Here is a 22,506-nt window from a genome sequence, read left to right as displayed (position 1 = left end):
CATAGTGGAGTGACACCAATTACCATTTTTGTCTTTTATTAGTGTAGATAGAAAGTTTTTATCTCTCTCCCTTACTTCCTCTCTGAAATCAATAAAAATATATTTTAAAAAAACACTTTTTTAGTTTCCAGTAAGAGTATACTTTAGGTTAGCACCAGAGAAGAACTTTCTGAACATCAGAATTTTTAAAATAATATTTGATTTTTTAAGTATGTAAAGTTAGAAGCTATTTTTCATAGTCCTTTAGAAATAGGATTTTTCCATCTCTCTAAAGATGCAATTTCCCTTCCACTGACTTTTTAAAAAATATATATTTCTTTATTGATTTCAGAGAGGAAGGAAAAAGGAGAGAGAAATAGAAACGTCAATGATGAGAGAGAATCATTGATTGGCTGCCTCCTGCATGCCCCACACTGGGGATCGAGCCCACAATCCGGGCATGTGCCCTTGACTGGAATCGAACCTGGAACCTTTCAGTTCACAGGCCAATGCTCTATCCACTGAGCCAAACCAGCCAGGGCTCCACTGACTTCTTTGAAATCTATGATTCTTCTATGACAGACCATGTGCTTGCTGTATGTGTCACAAACCTATACAGGCTGCAGGCTGTCCTCAAGTGGCTTTTCTGAGGCCGTTTAAGTGCCAATTTGATGATTTTAGTTGCATTTTTTTTCAATTAGTTTCAGATCCTAAAGCAACTGACAGATTATTTTTGGCATGAAGGATTAGAAGTGGGTTATAAAGTGAAGAATAGTAGCTTTTCCTCTTTGTTACAGGTCATTCATAACCTAGTCTGACGTTCAGTGTTAGACCCAGAGGGAATTATAAATAGCAGGCATCAAAATGGGAAGCAGCTTAAGAAAACTGGCTTGCCCTAGCTGGTTTTACTCAGTGGATACAGTGTCAGCCTGGAGACTGACGGGTCCCGGATTCGATTCCAGTCAAGGGCACAGGCCTGGGTTGCGAGCTCCGTCCCCAGTGACGGTTGTGCAGGAGGCAGCCAATCAATGATTCTCTCTCATCATTGATGTTTCTCTCTCTCTCTCTCTCTCTCTCTTCCTTCCCCCTTCCTCTTGGAAATCAATAAAAATGTATTTAGAAAAAAATAAAAAATAAAATTGGCTTGCTTCTTGAACTTATAAGTAATTTCCAGATTTAGTTTAATCAGATTTGGGCACCCCTAGATTAGATGCATTTGAAAATAGGCTTTCTTTTTATTCAAAAAGAAATTTTTTTTTTTTTTCAGAAAGGAAGGTTAGAAAAACATCAATGATGAGAGAGAATCATTGATTGGCTGCATCCTGCATGCCTCCCACTGGGGATCAAGCCCACAACCTGGGCATATGCCCTGACCGGGAATCAAACCATGACCCCCTGGTTCATAGGTTGAGGCTCAACCACTGAGCCACAACAGCCGGGCATGTTTTATTTCTTATATCACTGACTTTGTTGTTAGTCGTCCAGTTTTGGAGTACAAATAGTAGTTTTAGCATTAAACTAATTTTCCCCAATATTGTCTAACCAACTAGAATCAATTAGAAAACATGGGTTTAATAATTAGTCTGTTTCTCCTGTGAAGTGGATATAGTTTCCTTATAGAATAATCTTTTGATGCGGATCAAGAGGAGATGGTCTCTCAGAGCTCTGATATAGCGCTTCTTACATGTGGTCCTTTCCTCTTCTGCCCTCCTTCCATTCCTTTCCCATTTGTGTCCTTGTTTCCCATTAAGTGCAGAGAATAGTTTGACCTGTTAAACCTTTCAGAACTATCTTGTTTGTCTCCAGCAAATCACACCTTGGAAATTTAATGCGCATATGAAGTAGCCCCATTTTTCTTAGAGGGAGAGGATGTTAACGACTTGCAACAGACAGCTTTACTGAACTGTTTCATATGGAGGACTGCATAGTGCCTAAGCACCACATAGTATGTGTGTATTTTTGTTGTGGAGATAAAAAGTACTAATAAAACATTGTGAAGATGATTTATTTGCTTCCTTTTAAAGATTGCTCAGTTGCACAAAAAATACTTTTTTAATTCTTATTTATTTTGCTTAGTTATATCCTGCATTGTAATAATGCCAGGAAGAAAATGATCAGTTCTTGGGAGAGTGTAAGAAAACCCAGATCCTCCCAGCATTCTTCCTCTAATCATGGATCTTGAAAGATGCTGAAATGTTGCTTCATCCTGCTTTCCCCTATGGGCTGACCCTCTCAGACATGGAACTGTGCGTTCTGGGTTCAGAATAAGGTCAGGGTTCATAGTCCATTATCTTGTCTTGCTTGAGACCTAATGGTTTAGGCATTCATACAGCATTCTTCTAATGTTTTCCAGGCATGATGGTGCCACCATGGCCTCTACTTTGTAAAGATCAATGGGGTGTAGGGGAGCAGTCTGTGCTAATCACAGAAGGCTCTTTGGAGAGAATTTTTCTACTGAGACCTACACCAGCAGTGAGTGGCACAGTCTTTCTCTCTCTGACAGCCACTCTTCTTCTTTTAATATATTTTGATTTTTTTATAGAGAGGAAGGGAGAGGGATAGAAAGTTAGAAACACCGATGAGAGAGAAACATCGATCAGCTGCCTCCTACTGGGGATGTGCCCGCACCCAAGGTACATGCCCTTGACTGGAATCGAACATGGGACCTTTCAGTCTGAAGGCTGATGCTCTATCCACTGAGCCAAAGCAGTTAGAGCTGACAGCTACTCTTCTGTCATTCACTGCCTGCTTTGAGACGCTTTATAAAGAAACTTCTCTAAATCCTTTTGAGAACTGTGTGCCAGTTTTAAGAAAGGGCAGAGTTTTGGATGATCCTGTTTTTCTTCTGCTGGGCAACCTGGTTAGGGCTATGGTGAGTCTTCAGGTGTTGAGTCCTTGAATTGATTGCATTGGACTAGAAGCAGGCAGGTGGGGCATACATGAGAAAAGAGTGCAATGTGCTGTGCTTAGTGCTTTCTGACCCACTACCTATGAAACTAGAGCTCAGAGAAGTTCTGAGAGTCACGTAAGGTCACCAGCTCACCTGGACTCAAGGCCAGCTTTGTCCAGTATTCTGTGCTGCTACTCCCCTCCCCCCAAGACTCAGAAGGGGCAAATGTAGAAATATGACTCCTTAGATCTTAGACTTAGGCCTTTCAGAAAGCACATGTGATATGAGATGGGGAGGGGAGGGGAAGAGAGGGGAGGGGAGGAAAGAGGAAGAGTGTCATCTCATACATAATCAGATCACAGAAGTACTTATTTGTCCTGGAATATGGCTTAAAACAGTCAAAATAAAAAGTGTTCCCTGTGGATGGTACGGCCTGGGAGTGAATGGATATAGGTTCAGCCAAAATGCATTGAGCATTACGTGCTGAACTTGGATCCTCATGAGGCTTTTTCACGTGGTCTGCATTCCTCATCGACTGTTCTGTCTGTTTGACAGCAGTAAACCCATGCTACAGATTTGTACCCTGGATCTCAAAAGAAAGTGGCCTCTATACTCACATAATTTTAGCCTTTTCCCCAAGTATTATTACTCCAAACCTATAATAATACAGGTTTTGGAAAAGAGACGCTCTTTTCAGCCAATATTATAAAGTAGCAGCTGTTGGCTGGAAATAGAGCACACTGCATTCATGCAATAGTTTGTTTCTGGCTTCCAAACCTTGTTAGTTGGGGGAGGGAGTCTGCACTTAGATATCCCTGTGTATTGCATATATATTGTAATGCTTTCAGTAGGTGCTGGTAAGTAAATTAATTGTTTGGAGTGTGTGTTTTTATTTTGTAGTCTCCTCTAAGCCATGACCTCATCCTTAACCTGACTCAGGACGGAATCAAACTACTGTTTGATGCTTTCAATCAGAGACTTAAGGTAACTACAGTTTCATGTCAGGCTGATTAATATGTGCTGTTATGAGATGTTTCTTAAACTTCTAAGTGGGAGTAAACTTCCTTGGTTCAGAGACCGCCAGGAGGTAGGAAACTGAAGCCTTCCCTGTTTCCCTTAAAAAGAGAAACTGGGTCTGGTAGTGGAAATATTCTGGGAAGGACTCTAGTCCTAGGCTCTGGGGGTGAAAGGGATAGAGTATTGAGGATTTAGGGAATGTGGTATGCGGAGGGGGGTTTTATATTAAATAGGAAAATGAAAGGAGCTAAGTATATGGCATAGATTCTCCTGAGTCTTTAAAAAGGTACTAAAACTCAGCAATTCCAATCCTAGATGTCTATTCAAGAAATGAAAACATCCACAAAATAGAAGAAAAAACAACTTGTACACAAATATTCTTAGCATAAGTAGAAATGATTCTAGCAGCTTTATGCATAACAGACACAAAATGAGAAAGAACCCAATGTTCGTTAGTGGGTGAGTGGATGAGCAAAGTGAACTATGTTCATGCAGTGAAGTGTAATATGACAAAAAAAAATGCACAATTTACTCCTGCCTCAACATAGATAGATCTCAAAAACATTATGCAAAAGAATTAAGTGAAATAAAAACAGTCACAAAGGACCGCCTTAAAAAAAAAAAAAAGGTACTAACAATGAGGCTTACTGGCAGAATAGGACCGCAAGATTTTAGTCAGGTTTGTATGTCTTAGTTTATTCTTCGCTCAAGTAACATGACTTAGAAGATGAAAATTAGAGTAGTTTTTCCTAAAATGCTGAGATTGGGGCTCAGTAAGTTTGAGGAAATGTAAACAAACAGCTTGCTGGTGTGCAGGGTTGTCTTAATTAGTGCTCAAGTGCAATTTACTAACACCTGCTTCAGTCCAGGATGTTTTTAATACACTATTTACAAATGCCTGGGCTTTACAGGTTAGTCATGTGACATCAGACTCAAGCCCCAGAGTCACAAGGTTGAATGTGGCTCTGGGCGGTGACATGCCAAAGTCATCATCCTAGTTAGGATATGGAGTTGTCTTTCCAAAAGACTTAGATACTTCCTAGTTCTCGACATACTGTCACAGGTGAGCTGCTGAGGAGATAAGATAGAATATGGAAAAAGAATCTTTACATGAAATGAGAATTCTTCATTAATGATTTGTCAAAAGCAGGGTTTGATGTCACCATTGTTAGCCCCACATCTCCCTCGCCTCTCCTTGTAAACTTAGTTGTCCTGTCCTCACTGACCCGAAGTTTTACACTGGGAAAAGGGATAGGGTGGCCTTCAGTGTGGCTTCATCGCAAATTGGGGAAAATTAATCTGGAAACACCTTTACAAAGAGTCATTTGCCTTTAACTTGGTAAATCCACTCCAGGAAACATAACTTAAAAAGGTTATGGAGAGGGCAATGTTGCCAGATATTTATAGCAGGGCTTTTCATAGTAATGAAAAGCTGGAAGTAACCTAAGTGGACAACAAAAGCGGGTGGCTAGACGGCCCATCACAGAATCACAGCGTGGTGAGGACAAAATCATGTATAGGGTGTTTATTAAAATACATTTCATTTTCAGCTGTTAAAAGTGTGTATATATTTTGGGGGAGCACTTGGTACATATAAGGTCAGGGCTGAGTACTTCCCATGAATTTCCTAATTTAATCCTAATAAGCCTGTGAGGTACAGTTTACCAGTCAGACAGCTAAGAAAAGGATAGTGGTTTGCCTGACCAAGTTTTTAACCCTGTATTACCAGTGGCTTAAGCTCTGTTGTTGGGTATGGGAAATAAAAGTGATAAAAGCTGAAGAAAACAGTGTGAGTACATTATGCAGAATGTGAGGAATGGCCAGTACATTAGATGGGTAAGGAGGTAAAGTCTTCTGCCTCTGTGTGGTCATTATGAAGAAGGAGGGGCTAGGGACCTGCCTGAACCTCTGGAAACTGAGGAAGCAATCAGTCAGGTGCCCTTGCTTGGCATCAGGTCTGATCTGACCCATGTGCCTGCCCTTCCATCCGAGGGCTTTAGAATCTACCTCTCCCTTATGTTGTCTCCTGCAGTTTCCCTGTCCCCTCACTTGCTGCCTATGAGTGAACTCTGTGGAATGAGGCTTCAAGTCACAACCTTTACAGCCACCTGTCTTTTCCTTTCCTATTTTGGCTGCTGTCATGTCTCCTTTTCTCTGGTGAAATCAAGGACTTTTCCAGCCCAGAGGCTAGAAAATCATGAACTTTAGACTTCCTCAGCTGCTTGTTCCTATGGCTCAGCAAACTTCATAGACTAAAATCTGCTGGTAGAGTCTCCTGGTGACATGAAGGACTCCCAGATGGTTAGCACTCTGGGTTCCTTGCCACAAGTGCCCCCCTGTCATTAACTCTGCTTCACCGGGCAGGCAGGGTTGAACCACTTCCAGTTGTTGGTCTGAGTGCAGCAGGTGGGTGACAGTGACGTAGGAGGAACATTCTGGAGGCTTACCCCCATGGTGCGTGGTGGGAAGCCTTTGAGGTGCCATTGCCAGCTGTTGTAATCAGAGGCAGAGTGCCTGCCTCTCCTGTATAAGCAGGGCTCTACTATATAACATGGGGCTCTGGCCTCAGTCAAAAGGCACACCAATTTGGCAAGATATACTGCCATGCCCAGGCTTCTGAAGGGGACACTTCCTGAAGGTGTCTTATGAATCATAGCTATTTCCCTTCCCTTCCTTGCATGACCTCTCTTGGCATCTCTTTTCATGCTTTCGAGCTACATGTTGCCCTTAGCTAGCTTCATAGCAGGCCCACTCACCTGACATGTTGAGTACTTCCCCGTTGCAAACTAATAAGCCAGACCTTAGGGGCCTTAACTTAGTAGGACCAGTGGACTGCATACACAAGTAGTATATAAAAGGGTTGATTGAAGTGCTGTGATGGCCAGCAGAGGAAGTGATCCTTAGAAGCAGTTAGGATCAAAATAGCCACATTATAGTTAAGAGATGTCTAAGTTGTAAATTGTGTTATGATCTCTGAAGTTATAGACAAGGTCTGGCCAAGAGTGAATGCCTATTATGTCTCTGTTTCTGTAACAAAGCCAGATGCTCCTGTACCTAATGCCCCTTCCAGAGTCAAACCCAGGTTGTCAGGGCAAAAAGACATTGAACCAGCTCTGTTTGGGCCTATAAAAGGAGGCCCAATGTTCGGCTGGCTGGCTCAGTGGCTGAGCGTCAACCTATGAACCAGGAGGTCACGGTTCGATTCCCGGTCAGGGCACATGCCCAAGTTGCTGGCTCAGTTCCCATTGTAGGGTGTGTAGGAGGCAGCCAGTCAATGATTCTCTCTCATCATTGATGTTTTTATCTCTCTCTCTTCTTCTCCCTTCCTCTCTGAAATCAATAAAAATATATTTTAAAAAATAAAACAAGGCCCAAGACCTCCCAGCTGCAGAATGGTGGATGGTTCTGCAGGTCCCAGCCAGCTATCTGCTGGCTGCCAAGCCCTAGACATCATTGTCATAGAGGACTTCATAGTGCTTATTACTTGGTACCAATAGTGGCTCTGTGTTCACTAACTTTTCCTTTGTCTCTGCCCTGAATTCTGGACATTTCCTTTGAGGCCAAGCTCACTGAAGATTCACCAGGGTTCTGAGGTCCTCCAGGTTTAGCCAGATAGATCTGAATATTGTCACAGTTGTCCTAAGTCCGTGGTCAGCAAACTGCGGCTCACGAGCCACATGCAGCTCTTTGGCCCCTTGAGTGTGGTTCTTTCTAAGCCTGAGGAGTATCCTAATTAAGTTAATAACAATATACCTACCTATATAATTTTTTTTAAAATAAATTTTATTGAGTTTTTACAGAGAGGAAAGGAGAGAGAGAGAGAGCCAGAAACATCGATGAGAGAGAAACATCAACCAGCTGCCTCCTGCACACTCCCCACTAGGGATGTGCCCGCAACCAAGGTACATGCCCTTGACCGGAATCGAACCTGGGACCTCTCAGTCCACAGGCCGACGCTCTATCCACCGAGCCAAACCGGTTTCGGCTACCTATATAATTTAAGTTTAAAAATTTGGCTCTCAAAAGAAATTTCAGTTGTTGTACTGTTGATATTTGGCTCTGTTGACTAATGAGTTTGCCGACCACTGTGACCTAAGCTAATGTACTGTGACTTATTTTTTAGCAGGATAGACATCCCCCTCCATCTTTTTGTTCTGTAAACACAGTATTTTGAAGCTATTTTTGAAATTGATTTGGGTTTTTATATGCAGCAAAGTATGGAATGGAAGGAAGTAGGCTCCATATCCAAGGTTACAACCTTTTAAAGAAAAATATGTTTTTATTAATTTTTTTAGGGGGAGGAAGGGAGGTTATGTGCCCTGACTGGGAATTGAATCAGCAACCTTTCAGTGCATGGATGACACTCAACCAACTGACCTACACTGGCCAGGGCTCTGAGGTTACAACCTTAACAAACACATGTATTTGTTTCTGTGGAGCGTTTCACTGTCCTATCGGGATGGTATGTGCAGTCTTCTCTGTGATACAACAGTGGATTAGGTGCAGGAACCTTGACCCAGAGCATCCACAGACATCTGTTCAACAATCCAGTGGAAGAGGGGGAAGGAGAGGTTAATGCTGTGTGTGGTATGGGCTTTCCTCCAGATTTAACACTGAGAACTAAAGATAATGTGCCGTGCTTCCAGAGAATTTCAGCTAGTGATAGATTATTTTTTCTTTGCTATTCTGTAAATGTCTTCTTAATCTTCTTCAACTACAGAGCATTAACAACTCTTAAAATTTTTTTTTTAGGTGATTGAAGTATATGACTTGACCAAAGTAAAGTTAAAATATTGGTGAGTTTTCTCCCTTGCTGGTATATGTCACAGGCTTGGTACAAGTGGGCTTTATGTACTACACTCATTACATTAGTAAAGGAATGCCATCCACAGCAGTTCCGGGATTAGAGCCTGGTGCCATGATTTCCTCAGACAGCTCTCAAGCCTACTTAGTTTCCAGGAGAAAAGGAAACCTTACTAAGAACATGCTGTGAATATATGTCAAATTATTTACTTCTCTTGACAAAGCAGGACCTCAGCTCAGAGGTGATTATAACTGTTTCTTGGGTCACAGCTGTCCTCCTCTGCACGTTGTCTTTTTGGCACCTCTTTATGCTTTCATGAGCAATAGAATTGGGACAGTACAGATAGGTCTGACTCCAAAACCTATGCTAAAGAAAGTGCCCAAAGGGCCACTGTTTAGGGACCAAAATCTGCTTTTTAGGATGATAATCTGTATGGTGCACAAATATTTGGCCCCCGTTATGGCAAGGCGTTATTCTAGCATCTAGAGTGCTCTGTTCAGTAAGCTTCCAAGGTCTGGCTGTCCTGGGCTTGAGTAATGGCTTCATGATTTTATTAATCTCTGTGACCTTGGGCAAGTCACTTGACCTCTTTGAGCTTGTTTTCTCATCAGAGAAATGAAACCAATAATGTGGCTGCTGGATTAGGAAGATTGCATGAGATAATACTGGAAAATAAAGCACATAGCACAGTGCCTGGTTAACAAAGGTGTTCTATAAATGCTACTAATCTTCCAAAAAATTTTCTTAACCTTTAAGCATTCTCCTGAAAGTTATAAATGCCTTATCTTCATGCTCATCATCTGAAATCCTAAGCCCCCCTATGCTCCCAAGCCCACCTCCCATGTGGGATCCATCCCTCCCCCACCCATCTGCCGAATCACCAATTAACCTGCCTTTTAAGAAAATTAGCTGCCTTGCTTGGCTACATCCTTTTAAGATGTTCATCCCTTTTTAATAAAGTTTTCAAGCCAACTACTAGTAGGCATCCTGGGAAAACACATTAACACTGTTTATTCCTGAGGCCACTCTTTAAGTTTGGATACCTGGAGCTGAGACTGGATTTATTTCCTTCTGAATAGATGTCTTGGGAGGCCCTAGAGGACCAATTCTGTATATAAGCCTCTGGAGAATTGACTTGTCCTGACCTCTTTAATTGTCTCTTATTTTAAAGTTCTTTAATTAAACTTTTATTTTGATATAATCGTAGACTCACCTGCCTATGTTTTAAGAATAACTCTTCTAGCCACCATCGCCAGTGATCTGTGAGCCCATCCTGGGCAGCCTGGTATTAAAAAATATCTTTGTTTTTCAGTGGAGTACATTTTAACTCTCAGGCCATAGCTCCCACCATTGAGCAGATTGACCAGTCTTTCGGTGCAACCCATCCTGGAGGTAAGCCAAGTCCATTTGATTCCTCTGGTTCTCTGGCAGCCCATCGTGATAAATCTGTTAAGTGGTACCATCCCCACCACAACCTCCTGAAGCCCAGTTCCTATAGTACATGGCGGTTGGTACTTGAGTGTAAAGCAAAGTTCCTCCCCCTTGTTTTCAGCCTAGTGGGTCAGTTCAGAAATGAGATACAAGGAAGTGTTGCCAGTAATTACTCCCTGCCAGGCTGGTTTGTGTTTGCAACTTCAGCCGTGCCATTTCCTTCTCATTCCTGCAGTGTACAACTCTGCTGAGCAGCTCTTCCACCTCAACTTCAGAGGACTGTCTTTCTCTTTTCAACTAGACTCGTGGACAGAGGCTCCCAAGTACGAGGTTAGCCCTTCCTTTCCCCGAGTATCTGTTGCCCGGTCCCCAGGTGACCTAGGTCAGCAGACAGTGCTTTTCAGGCAGACTAGATAGGTATCCTCTAGTTATCTATTGCTTTTAGCAAAATGTTTCATTCATCCTTAGGGTTATGAAATGATACCTTTTCCTAGGGCTTACATTTTATTAAAGGGGGCATTACTGCATTTCCTCACTGATGAAAGAAAGAGAAGAAAAACAAAGTAAAATTAAAGATGAACTTGCATGGTTGGGGTGAGTTTATTGACCAAGCGCCAGATTTTAACTAGTATGTGCTATGATCTGGCCAGTTCATGAAGACCAGGAGTGCTGGGGAAATGCTAGAGTCTGAGTCACGTGGCCTGCAGTGTGCCCTTAGTAAAACGTTTGTTTTGTGTTGCAGCCCAATTTTGCCCATGGCCTGGCTTCTCTCCAGATACCCCACGGAGCAACTGTGAAACGAATGTACATCTACACTGGGAACAGCCTTCAGGACACCAAGTATGTGTCAGGGAGCACAAGCTTCCTGCTAAGGCCTGTTAGGTAAGGCAAAGCCTGTGCTTATTCTGTGCCTGCCCCCAGGGCTCCCGTGATGCCCCTGAGCTGTTTCCTGGGCAATGTGTATGCTGAGAGTGTGGACGTTCTTCGAGATGGAACTGGACCCTCAGGTTTACGACTTCGCCTACTTGCTGCAGGTCAGTTACTGGCTTTGGGGGGGTGGATTCCCTCTTGTGTCCATGTTGTACGTTGTGAGCTCCAGTGTTGTCTGTTCTCCACCCTTTAAGCCCAGTTCTTAGAGAAGGCTGGCAGGAGGGACTTGTTGAATTGTGGTTTGGCCACACCCTGCTGAGATTTTGCTGGCTTTGAACAACAACAAAAAGAGTTGCTGCCTTTAGTAGTTGGTCGCTCTAGGATCCACGCCTCATTTTGTGGTTTCTTAATGCCAGGCCAATCTCAGGTACATTGGACCTTGGATGAGGCTTAGTAGGACAGGGATCTCTAGTGTGGAGCTTGCCTCCATCAAGACATCCTGGAAGCCAACATAGAGATTATACCTTCACAGAACTCATAGTCTAGCTAATATTTGTTCATAAATTGGGATCTTGCATCAGTCTCTGGGCATTGGTCTTTAACTGTTAAGCATCTTGTATGTAGGGGTGTGAGGGCAGGCTAGAAGGGGTCAAGGCGAGGACGGGGACATATATAATACTTTCAACAATAAAGATTAAACAAAATAATATGGTATGTAAACTGAACTACTGCCCTGAACAAATTAGACATTCACAGCCTCCAGGTTAGAAATTTCTTAAAATGTGATTTTCTAGCCAAGGCAGAATAACAGCTACTTAAAGGAATGTTGCACCTGACCTATATCTTTTGAGAGAGTTGAAAGAACTGTGATGCGGCAGCATAGTTGAATGATTTGGGGTCTGTCTTCTCCAGAGGATTGCTGCTTGAAACAGCAGGATAGTCAAGGGTGGCTCATTTATCCCAGATGACAGTGGGAGGAGCCTGTTGGGAGTTTGGGGTGGCTAAGTTAATTCTGACTGCCACCCTGTACAGCACACCCCTAGCAGTCACATCTCAGGGCTTCATTAAGTTACTGTCCAATCCAGTACTCAGTGAAAGTTTTATTTGGCAAGCGAAAGGGTAGCTTGTCTCAACTGACCTATTTCTCCCATCTGTTTCCTTATGGCTACACTGATGCTTTTTTTGCTGTTGCCTGTTTGTTTTAGAGAGGAGAGAGAAATATCAGTTTTTGTTTCACTTATTCATGCATTCACTGGTTGATTCTTGGCATATGGGGACAACACTAACCAACTGAGCTACCCGCCAGGGCCTACAGTGAGTGATACTTTTAACAGGGAAAATCAGTTCACCTGTTTTGGTCCCCTAAATAATTTATAGAAAGACTTCGGAATCAGAAACTAAAAAGCTCCTAAAAATAAAGGTAATTTCACCTGGGTAGGCTTCAGGCAGAAAAAGAAAGCTTACCTGTCAAGGGTGCCTTCCCTATAGCCCCATCTGGGAATCACAAGAATCTGGTACCTGGAGACTTTGGGCAGACAGTCCAGCTTGACAGCATTTTTGGTGGATTCCAGATTTCCTTAACAAAGTTTTATTTTGCCATCTAGTGTATATGTGCTGTGAATAAAGACTCAGGTTAATTGGAGAACTCATCACCTAGTATTTCATATTTTGGATCCCTGAAGTCTTCTGTATGTAACAGATGGATTGTTATCCATGAAAACAGTTTGTCACCCTGAAACCCCGTGCAGAGTAAGGTGATGTTGGTGATTATTAAACTGATAAGAACAGATACTACACTTGATCTTAGCCAAAAGGCCGAGAAGCGATTGGTGATTATTATGGTACCAGGAATTGCAGTCCTCCTCAGACTTTTGGCTCCTCCCCCCTCCACCCCCCCAAAAAAATACTTTGTCTTCCCATCCACAAAATGGGGGAAATGTTACTAATGGTGTATCTATTGCTGTTCCCCAACTATGTGTGTGTTTAATTGGAGCCATTTCTGAAATGTATTAGACAAAGTTAAGAGTTAAATATTCTTCCCAAAGAAGAAACTTTTGATAAATCAAGATTTTTTTCCATTGTCCCACTTTCTTGGTTTTCTCTTGAAGTACTAGTGTGTGTCAGGTGTTTGTGGAATTAGGGAGTGAGTTAACGTGTGCTTCGTTCTTGGATTTTATAGAGTGATCTTTAGGCCAAGTCTCTTGTTGAGTGTTACCATTGAGAAGTACCTCCTAGCGTTAAGTACCCTTTATCTTGTCAGGACCTGCAAAGTGGCAAGAAATAATAGTACTTTATTATGTACTTCATAGCACCTATGCAGCTGTTTATTGTCCCTCGGTTGTGTGCTGGCCTGATTGGGATCTTTATCACGCCATAAACTCTCCACGTGGGCACCTGTTTTGCTCACCATTGTTTCCTCAATATCTAGCAAAGTATCCCCTAGCCTTTAATGGTCAATAGTAAATACTTGGTGAGTGAGTGAGTGGTGTTTCCAGAGCTCCCTGTCATTTTTGTGGAATTGAATGAGTCTCTGGCATTATTTAGATAAGGTAGTGATCTCTGGTAGTATCTCAAGCCCTGGTAACCTGCTTGCATGCAGTCTTGCCTCCCAGCCAGACCTGATAGTGCAGTGTGCAATCAGAGGCCTCTCTGGAGCCCCCAGGGCCCTGGACTGCAGGGTCTCAGGCCCTACCCTGGAACTGACTATACCTCTCCCTTGTTCTCTGCAGGTTGTGGACCTGGCCTGTTAGCAGATTCCAAGATGCGGGTATTTGAACGTTCAGTGTATTTCGGTGACTCTTGCCAAGACGTTCTTAGCATGCTTGGTTCTCCACACAAAGTCTTCTATAAATCGGAAGATAAGGTGAGGGAAATGTGTTTATAAAGTGAATAGTGGGATCGTGGTCTCTTAATGTTTTAAAATCATTAACTTAATATTGAGTAAATATAAACTTTTTGCTATTTTCTCATAGAACCTATTCTGTTCAAGCAGATGGAGAAGTAAATTGAAAGCTCTTTTCTGACACTTGTTGGTCAGATTGTCCTGCCTTTCCTTGGAGACCAGGGCCCAGTTTATAGTCAGCCACAGCTGGCTGGGTTGGTTGGCACCAGCAGCTGGGACTCCTAGACTCTTGCCTACCCAACAGCTTAATGTCAGAGAAAAAATACACAATTTACAGAATCATTTTATCCAAGAACTGTATTAAGGGGGTGGATTTTAATTCATTATTTTTTCCCCAACAGATGAAAATTCATTCTCCTTCCCCCCATAAACAAGTTCCATCCAAGTGCAATGACTACTTTTTTAACTACTTCACTCTCGGAGTGGTAAGTTATGATTCCTTAGAGAAGTGTTTAATTTCTGGGGGCATGGGCAGTGTACCTTGGCACACCTGTGTATACATATACAGCTGAAACTGTGCCTAGCAGCAGGGAAGCTAGCCCCAGCTGGCTTTGCCCACTATTGTTGTATATGTCAGACTTTACTGCTGAGACACTGAGTTCCTGCTATGTCTTCTCTGACAGAAGCATGCTCCACAGGTGGAGTCTGGGAATCATTCAGGTTAAGATGTTTTGGGAACTCCCCACTTGTAGAGCATAGGAACCTCTTCTGGAGTCACAAAACTGGGAGATTAAAAAGTCTCAAAAACAGTGGGAGTGTGTTTATGTATTTAAGGGATCATCCAGAGGCATTGTAGCCCTATGCTCTGGACCTCGGGTGCTGATTGGAGCTGGTGGTCACCATCAGTACTGACAGTAGCTGGTAGATGGATTTTGTGTGTAAGAAGTGATTGTGTAGCCCTAACTGGTTTGGCTCAGTGGATAGAGCAGACTGAAAGGTCCCAGGTTTGATCCGGTCAAGGGCATGTACCTTGGTTTCGGGCACATCTCCAGCAGGAGGCAGCTGATCAATGTTTCTCTCTCATCGATGTTTCTGACTCTATCCCTCTCCCTTCCTTTCTGTAAAAAATCAATAAAATATATTTAAAAAAGAAAATAAATGATTGTGTGAACACTGCACCAGCAGGATACATCTCTAAGGGCAGGGCTAACCTGGACCTTGGGTCTTCTAACCTCTGAGCTCTCAAGGGCCTGCGGTCCTGGGGCAGCAAAGAAAGGGTAGATTCCAGAGAAGGAGAAAAGAGAGATTGGGTTTGCCTATGTGGGAAAAGACCAAACAGGAGCCAAGATTCGTGGAAGAGCAGTGAGATCATAAACTGTTGGGGCTAGGATGGTGCCAGGAGGGCATGACACTGTTCTGAGCTTTTTGAGTTGTAGAGCCAGTGATGACAGGTGGCAGGGAACATGGAGAGAATGTATTGTCCCTGACAGGACTTGGTGTGGCTATTGATGGGGAGGGGTGGAGACAGGGGTAACCTTGGGGTTACAGGCCTGAGCAGCTGGCAGGGTGTGAAGCTGGGAAAGATGTGATGGATAGTAGGAAGTGCTCAATGGGTAGCATCAAATCTAGGTCTGAATCCTGGCAAGAGGCTGAAACTTCAGTTTCAGGGTTGCTGACACCCATAGAGAGGGCCTAATGGAAACCAGAGAGTCTCTGGCAGGTCATGACATTCAGAATAACCAGGTGCCTTGAGCTCCTTGAATTAGATGGCCCTTGAATCTTCTCAGTGGTCTTTAAGTTGAAATCTATGCTCAGTTAATTTTTTATCCCAGTGCTTGACAGGAAAGATCTGATGTATTTGAGTTCCCAAGCAGTGGGAGCTATAGCCACCTGTGCTGGCCAGGACTGCTGGCACAAGATTTGGAATGGGGAGGCCTATGGACGGTTAGGTGCCTCCCTCACTGAAAATGTCCAGTTATGGCTGCTTGGCCTCCCCTGTCCCCAGTATTATTGCTTGGGAGAAAGCTCTTGCCTGCAGGCATCCCCGTGGTGGAATAGGTGTCTCTAAGTTGGACATGCCCTGGGAAAGGCTGCTGCCCTGCCTCGGTAACTCTCCTGACTTAGGCATCTTGTTTTCTATCCCAGGACATCCTCTTTGACGCGAACACTCACAAAGTGAAGAAGTTTGTCCTTCACACCAATTATCCTGGGCATTATAATTTCAATATGTAAGTATACCTGTACCTGCCCCTCAGAGCAGTGGGCTTTGGACTAAAAATCCACAGGAAAGAGAGCTTATGGCTTCAGAGTTCACTAATTTATCTACACCTGAATTCTTGCTGGTTGATGGGACGTGAACATTTTCTGAGTGTTTATTCTGTTCCTGGTATAGTGTCCAATAACTTGCATCTCTCCATCTGTACCCAGTTTACAAACAGGGAAATAAATTCAGAAAGCTTGGTGTCTTTTCCAAGGTGGTAGTCTTCAGACCCCAGAGCTATACCTTTTCTGTTGAACTCTAATTCCCTGAGCTGGCCTCCCCCAGTGAATTCTGAGTCAGGCCCAGTACCGGGCTTAGGATAGTTGTGCTTAATTCTGTTTTTCCTGGAGTGCAAGGTTAAAATGTAGGGGTGGTTAGGCCTCTCGGGGGGCCTGGCCTTTACACATCTTCCTTTTCTCTCTTAGTTATCACCGTTGTGAGTTCAAGATCCCAATAGCCATAAAGAAAGGTGAGTAGTAAGTGTCCTTGGGATAAGAAAAGGCTTTTGGGGTCACTCATGATGAGAAGGGACAAGTGACCCAAGTATAGAGATGGTAGCAGATGGGTTAATGTAGTCTTGGCCCACCTGATCCTGCCCATAGCCTCGACTCCTTGAGCTCCTTGAATTCGATGGCCCCTGAATCTTCTCAGTGGTCTTAGCTCACTGGGCTAAGCTCTCTGTTTGGGGCGGGGGAGCGCTAGGGGAGGCTACAGTGGTTGGTCTGTAGTCTCGTGGAGGCCTTCCAGGTCTTTTCCTGTAACTGGAGTGCTGATCTCTAGAAGGGAGAGTTTTCTCATACAAGTGGTGAGGAGGATCTGAGGCCAGGGAAGCCAGAATTGGAGGGGCAGGATGATCTCATACAGATGATCATACCAGTGGTCCCAGCCCAGCCTTGTGATTGTTGTCCACTTCTGGTTGGTGTAGCTCACACCTGACTGACCTCCCTTCAAACTCCAGCCCCAGTGCAAAGGGTGACCAGATCTGGATTCTGCCTAGGGCTGGGGTCACAGGTGGACTGGGCCAGCTGCCAACCACTCTGTATTCTCTTTTCAGAAAATGCAGATGGTCAGACAGAAACATGCACAACCTATAGCAAGGTGAGCTCCTATTTTCCCACCTGATGCAGCCTGAAAATGAGGTGGTCATGAACGTGCTAGCAGTCGGGGGTCCATGTTATCTGAGCCTGCCATTGTCACAGGTGTGGTCAGGCCCTTCTAACCCCCTGCCGCCTCCATCCCTCTTGCAGTGGGACAACATCCAGGAGCTCCTGGGTCACCCTGTGGAGAAGCCTGTTGTCCTTCACAGGTGAGTGTGGGAGGTTATCATCTCTGGCCACCTGTCAGAAGGCCTGAGGAAGCCTAGCAGTGGATATTGCTTAGAAATAAATGGTAAACATGTGCATACTTCCTTCCCCAACTCTGTGCATTAATACTAGGCCTACTATTGCGTGTTTGTACCAGAGAGGTTGCCTAATGGGAATAGCTTCTCCCCTCCTCCACCTACCTCCAGATAGGAGAGCCTTTTCACCCCTAGTTATTCAGAAAGGGAGGCAGTTATGACCAACTGCCCTAGGATCTTTTCATTTCCATCGAAGCTGCTACTAGCTGTAGTCCAACCCAGTACCTGGTTTTCATGCTGCCTGAGGCTCTCTGCCTCCTGACTTCTCACAACCCCAGTTCACTTCCATAGTAACTTTTTGTGCCATGTTAGGCTGATTGAGGCCAATAGCTACCTCAAGGGCCTGTGTGGGACTTACAGACCACTTGCTAATAGCCCCCATCCCAAAAGGGACTGCTGGCCTGGCCTTGGTCTGCCCCTCTAATTCTGGCTTCCCCGGCCTCAGGTCCTCCTCCCCAAACAACACCAACCCATTTGGCTCCACATTCTGCTTTGGTCTTCAGCGGATGATCTTTGAGGTAAGCCCTGGGGACTGAGGGGCTGGTGTTCTGGCAGGGAGAGGCAAGTCATTGAGAGAGATCAGGGAGGACCTAAAGGCCCTTCTGGGCAGATTAATCCTTCCCCTACCACTCTGTTGAGAACTTGGTCTCTCCAATTTAACAGTGAGGGTTCAGAAATTATGTTAGAGAAATTCAGGGTCAGGTAAGCTAAAGCAGTGCTCTGGATCCAATAAGATGAGAGGTAACGGGAATCCCAATACCTAAAACCAACACATCAGGGAAAGGAACCACAGGGCAAGTGGGATTCAAATGGCTATAGAGGCGGACCCACTGGCTTGGGAGAAGAATGGGCTGCCCTGTTTTCTCTTCTTGCTGAGGGTGTCATAACCTTCAGCAGGCCCCTGAAGAGTTCCAGAAGAACTGGACAAATAGGTGTGGTGGAGTATATGTATCCCATGAGGCTCAGGCAGACGCTAGGGCAGAAATGATGCCTAACATGAGATAAGGGATGATGAGGGATTGGCCCAGTCCTGTGTGTTGTACACACAACCTCCACACCCATTTACAGGGCCTTCTTTGGGTCCTTTCTCTGCCATCTGAGCCCCAGTGCTAATCCCACTGGTGGTTTTTGTGGGTCTGATTGCTTGCTCTGCTCCGTCCCTTTGACTTGCTGTCCTCTTCTCACATCAGGTTATGCAGAATAACCACATTGCCTCGGTGACCCTGTATGGCCCCCCCAGGCCTGGTGCCCATCTGAAAACAGCAGAGCTCCCCTAGGGACATCACCACCCGTGCTCCCATCCCCCGTGGAACTGTGCGTCACATCCTCCTCAGCGGGTCTTCATGTGCCACCTGTGGGTTTTCTTGGACACCTTGCCAGTGTTGAAGGGCTGTTGTGATGTTCTGAGATGAGGCTCAGGCTGGGTGCTCTGCCATGAGATGAGAGACCCAGGTATTAGTCTGTCCATCCTCAGCCTGCTGGTGCCAACAGGGGACGCAGACTGCAAAGAGAAGCACAAACTCTGAGCCTTGATACCTGAACCCAGGAGCTTTTGGCTAACACTTAAGGAGGCAGGGTTCTGTCTCCTCTATCCCACACACGTTGGAAAACTTGGGACTCTGTGGCTGAGAACGCAGGCACCCAGGACGAGGACATGGTCCTGCATTTGGCCCAGCATTGCCACATGACCCTTAAGGCAAGCAGGTAGCACATCTTTAGGACTTGGTTGCAACTTTTGCACTACATCCACTTTAGTTACTTGATGAGCTGGCTGTTGCCAAGGTGGCCCACCTGCCCTTCCTTGTTCCTTTCTTGCACGCGATCCCTGCCAGGCCCAGTAGGCACACCCAACTGGTTGAAACAGCTTTCTTCCATCCAGGTACGTGCCCAGGCCTGGTTCCCACCCTTCTTAGAGCCAGCCTTCAACGTTGCCTCTGCCCCGCTATGCCCCAACCTGGCTGGCAGGGCTGCATGTTTCCATCCTTTTTGCCTCTTTTATTTAATGCCAAAGTTTTAGCCAAAGACATCTTCCTCCTTTGTTGTGTTTCAGCATTCTGTTCTGCACTGTGGGCTGGCTCCCCTGCCCCAATCCTGGGCAGTGTCCCCTGGCTGGGCCCATTCATGGCTCAGGCTTTGGGGACTCAAGGAGGGCTGAGCTGTTCAGCCTCTTCATGGGTCTTGCTAAGGAAAGTAGCATATGTGCTTTAAAAATATTAACCTTTTGAAAAGAATTGAGAAGAGAAATGTATAATTTTATCCCATTTTTAATATTTTGGTCTAGCAACTTGTGATACATAGATGACAATTTTGTGAGTTTTTCAAATGTGTGTACAGATTTTTGTAAATATGACTTTTGTAATTAACTCATGTACAGCCTCATCCTGTATAGTTTAACGATGAATGTGCAGGGGACCTGCCCCAGGTTCCTATATGATTCCTGGGCCTACATCCAGGCTTGTGTGGCGCTCTTGTGACTTTGTGACTGACTGGTGTCTTCCCATTTGGACTGTGGCCTGGCCAGAGACACCACCCCAACCCCCACTCCACACATCCCCACTGTTGGGTCAGCCAGGACTGATCTCATCCTCCTGGAATGGGGGAACCTTCCTCATGTCCTGCCCACACCTCCAATAAAGACCTATGCCCTCAGCAATGGCTCACCACGTGCTGTTGCTGGGATGTTTGTACTAAAATAAGTGCGGGGTCATTGACTTCTTTTTTTAGAATGTGGGAAATGTATAGTGGAGTCATCTTAGAAGAGGTTCCTTGGCTCCTCTGAGGGGGCAATACTGCCTTCAAAAAGAAAAATACAGCCTCCACGAGATTGCCCTAGTTGTGTGGGTATGGGTTAGTTGGAGGTGGGGAAAGACTTAGTTGTCCCTGTGTGTCTCGATCCCTGCTGTTGCAACCAAACCAGGGCCCAGGAAGGGGGTGTCTTCTCAAAAGGAGATCTAAAGACTTTGGCAAGGCTGAAAATACAATTTGGAGGGACAGATGGGAAACAAAATGCCTACTTTCGGATTGAGTGTTAATGGCATGTCTGCCGGTTCCATGAAGGCTGAAGCCAGATCCCACACCTCCTTGTGGGATGTAGCTGTGAGAAAGGCCTGTATGTGTGCATCCTCGGGGTTTCAAACCAAGTTGTGTGGTCAGAGTCCATGAGTCCCTGCCACTTCTCGAGACACACACCCACATTCCCCTCCCCCCTACTCCTCAAAGGTTTGTTATTAGATGGTTCCAGATCAGCTCCCAAGTAGGGGGACAGGAACCAAGCTCAATCTTCATTCCCTGGAACCCTGAGGAAGCAGACATATGACACCAGCTGGTTCCTGAACTCTTATGCCCCTTTTTGGGGAAGAACCACATACCCTGCAATAATCCACCTGGGAAACTTCCCTTCTACATCCTGGATCTGAATGAGGGGAGCTTTGGGCTGTGACATGTTACTACGGCCCCCACTGGAAGGGGCCAGCAGCTACAGGCTGTGGATGTGCACAGGCTGGCCCAGGCGAACCATGCAATAGGTGCCACATTAGCCAGATGTCAGCGGCTGATAGTCCATGCACTACAACTAGCTCACGGTAAAAGCAGGGGTCAAAGGTGCGCAGGTGCGGCGCAGCTGAAGGTTGGGGTATGCCAAAGGTGCGGAAAGCAGGATGAGGCTCAGGTGTGAGCCGAAGGCGCTGCAGACACATCCCCAGAAAGACATCGTCAATAGGGAAGAGCTCAACCTGGGCGCAGGCACCGGCCAGGCGGCGGAGCGTGGCCCCCGAAAGCACGAAGCCGCCTCCGCCAGCGTAGGCCGGGTACGCCGGCAGGCCATACACAGCCTCGGGAATGTAGTACTTGCTGGCTCGCGCCCGGATCGGCCGTGCCTGTACGATCACGTCACCCACAAGCAGGTCCTGCGCCGGGTCCCGCGCCGCCAAAAACTCCAGCAGGTTTCCCACGTGCATGAACACGTCCGCGTCGCCCTTAAAAACGAAGCGTACGTTGGGGCAGTAGGCTGAGGCCCAGGCCAGAAAGTGGATCTCCTTGAGCGTTAGGTTGAAGAAGGTGTCGTCGAAGGCCCAAAGCAGGATGTCTGTGTAGGTGCGGCTCTCAGCACGCAGTAGGGCGCGCCAGCGCGCTTGCGAGCCTGTCCCCTCCGCTTCTGTTGGGTCTGAGCCTGCGCCCTTGGGCACGCCCAGCAAGAACACGCGGCGCACGAGCGCCCCTTGCACGCGACCCTCCGCCCCCCACGTCTGGCGCACAGCTTGGCGCCGCTCAAAGTCGGCCGCCACTGACTTGACCGCGATGAGTAGGTCGGGTCCTGCGCCGGGTGCGCCATCGCCTCGGCACTTGTGCGGCTGGTTAATGAGCAGGGGGAAGCGTCGCTGGTCCTTGGCACGCAGGTATCCGCGAAAGTCAAAGGGTCCCGTGGGCGTGGGCGGCTCCGGCGTATCCTCTTCATAGACCTGCAGGGCTGCGCCCGCGTCCGGCGCCTGGAATACACGGAGCCGGGGGGTGGGACCCCGCGCTGCCCTCCCTTGCACTCGCGGCGCTCTAGTGGTGGGAGCTCTGCCATCGCGCTGCGCATAGAGCAGGAGGCTGAGGGCGGCGCCCAGGATCAGCGTGAGCAACGCGTCCCCACGTAGGCGCAGCCTCCACCTCATGTCCGCGTGGCCGGCGCCCGCGCCCCCTGCGGAGAAACTCTGTCAGGGTTCCCGGCCCCGCCCTCCCCGAGGGGAGGGGGCGGAGGCCACCCGCCGGGGTTCCCCAACTACCGGCTGTTCATCCTCCTCCTCTGGGCTCCGTTACTCCCCTCATCCCCCCACCCCGACCCGGATGGCACCCTGAAAGGGCAAGGAGTCTTCCAAGCAGCCAACTCCCACCCCTCAGCTTCAGCCCTGGACGGGGCTCCTAGGCCGGGCAGGGAGAAACGGAGCCTCAGCCCCACCCCCACCCGCCTTCCCTGCGCTGCGGCCGAATCCCTTATACTCTCCACTCACCACGTCGGTCCTTGTGATGCGCA

General features: G+C 46.3%; 2 protein-coding genes across 7 annotated transcripts in view; one reads left to right on the top strand and one right to left on the bottom strand.

Annotated features, from left to right (window-relative positions):
- Window positions 1-22,506, top strand: part of LOC102757630 (chromosome unknown open reading frame, human C16orf70) — a 31,624-nt gene that overhangs the window by 7,444 nt on the left and 1,674 nt on the right. For 2 of the 6 annotated variants that reach the window (XM_015567868.1, XM_015567867.1), the window contains 13 exons: window positions 3,770-3,853; window positions 8,639-8,682; window positions 10,003-10,082; window positions 10,357-10,451; window positions 10,864-10,961; window positions 11,043-11,155; window positions 13,721-13,854; window positions 14,235-14,318; window positions 15,979-16,061; window positions 16,519-16,562; window positions 17,148-17,191; window positions 17,341-17,399; window positions 17,938-18,010. In XM_015567868.1, coding sequence (XP_015423354.1) covers window positions 3,770-3,853; window positions 8,639-8,682; window positions 10,003-10,082; window positions 10,357-10,451; window positions 10,864-10,961; window positions 11,043-11,155; window positions 13,721-13,854; window positions 14,235-14,318; window positions 15,979-16,061; window positions 16,519-16,562; window positions 17,148-17,191; window positions 17,341-17,399; window positions 17,938-18,010 — 1,035 coding nt within the window. Of the gene's footprint in view, window positions 1-1,785; window positions 1,925-3,769; window positions 3,854-8,638; window positions 8,683-10,002; window positions 10,083-10,356; window positions 10,452-10,863; window positions 10,962-11,042; window positions 11,156-13,720; window positions 13,855-14,234; window positions 14,319-15,978; window positions 16,062-16,518; window positions 16,563-17,147; window positions 17,192-17,340; window positions 17,400-17,937; window positions 18,011-18,682; window positions 20,186-22,506 lie in introns of those variants that run through there. The other 4 variants (XM_015567872.1, XM_006769810.2, XM_015567869.1 and 1 more) reach the window with 4 other exon arrangements.
- Window positions 20,279-22,265, bottom strand: B3GNT9 (UDP-GlcNAc:betaGal beta-1,3-N-acetylglucosaminyltransferase 9). The gene has a single exon (XM_006769811.2). The coding sequence runs from the start codon at window positions 22,145-22,147 to the stop codon at window positions 20,939-20,941; it is 1,209 nt and encodes a 402-aa protein (XP_006769874.1). The 5' UTR covers window positions 22,148-22,265; the 3' UTR covers window positions 20,279-20,938.

Source organism: Myotis davidii, unplaced genomic scaffold (assembly GCF_000327345.1).
Source record: "Myotis davidii unplaced genomic scaffold, ASM32734v1 scaffold243, whole genome shotgun sequence".
Classification (NCBI taxonomy): domain Eukaryota; kingdom Metazoa; phylum Chordata; class Mammalia; order Chiroptera; family Vespertilionidae; genus Myotis; species Myotis davidii.
This window is presented reverse-complemented; position numbering and strand designations above follow the sequence as displayed.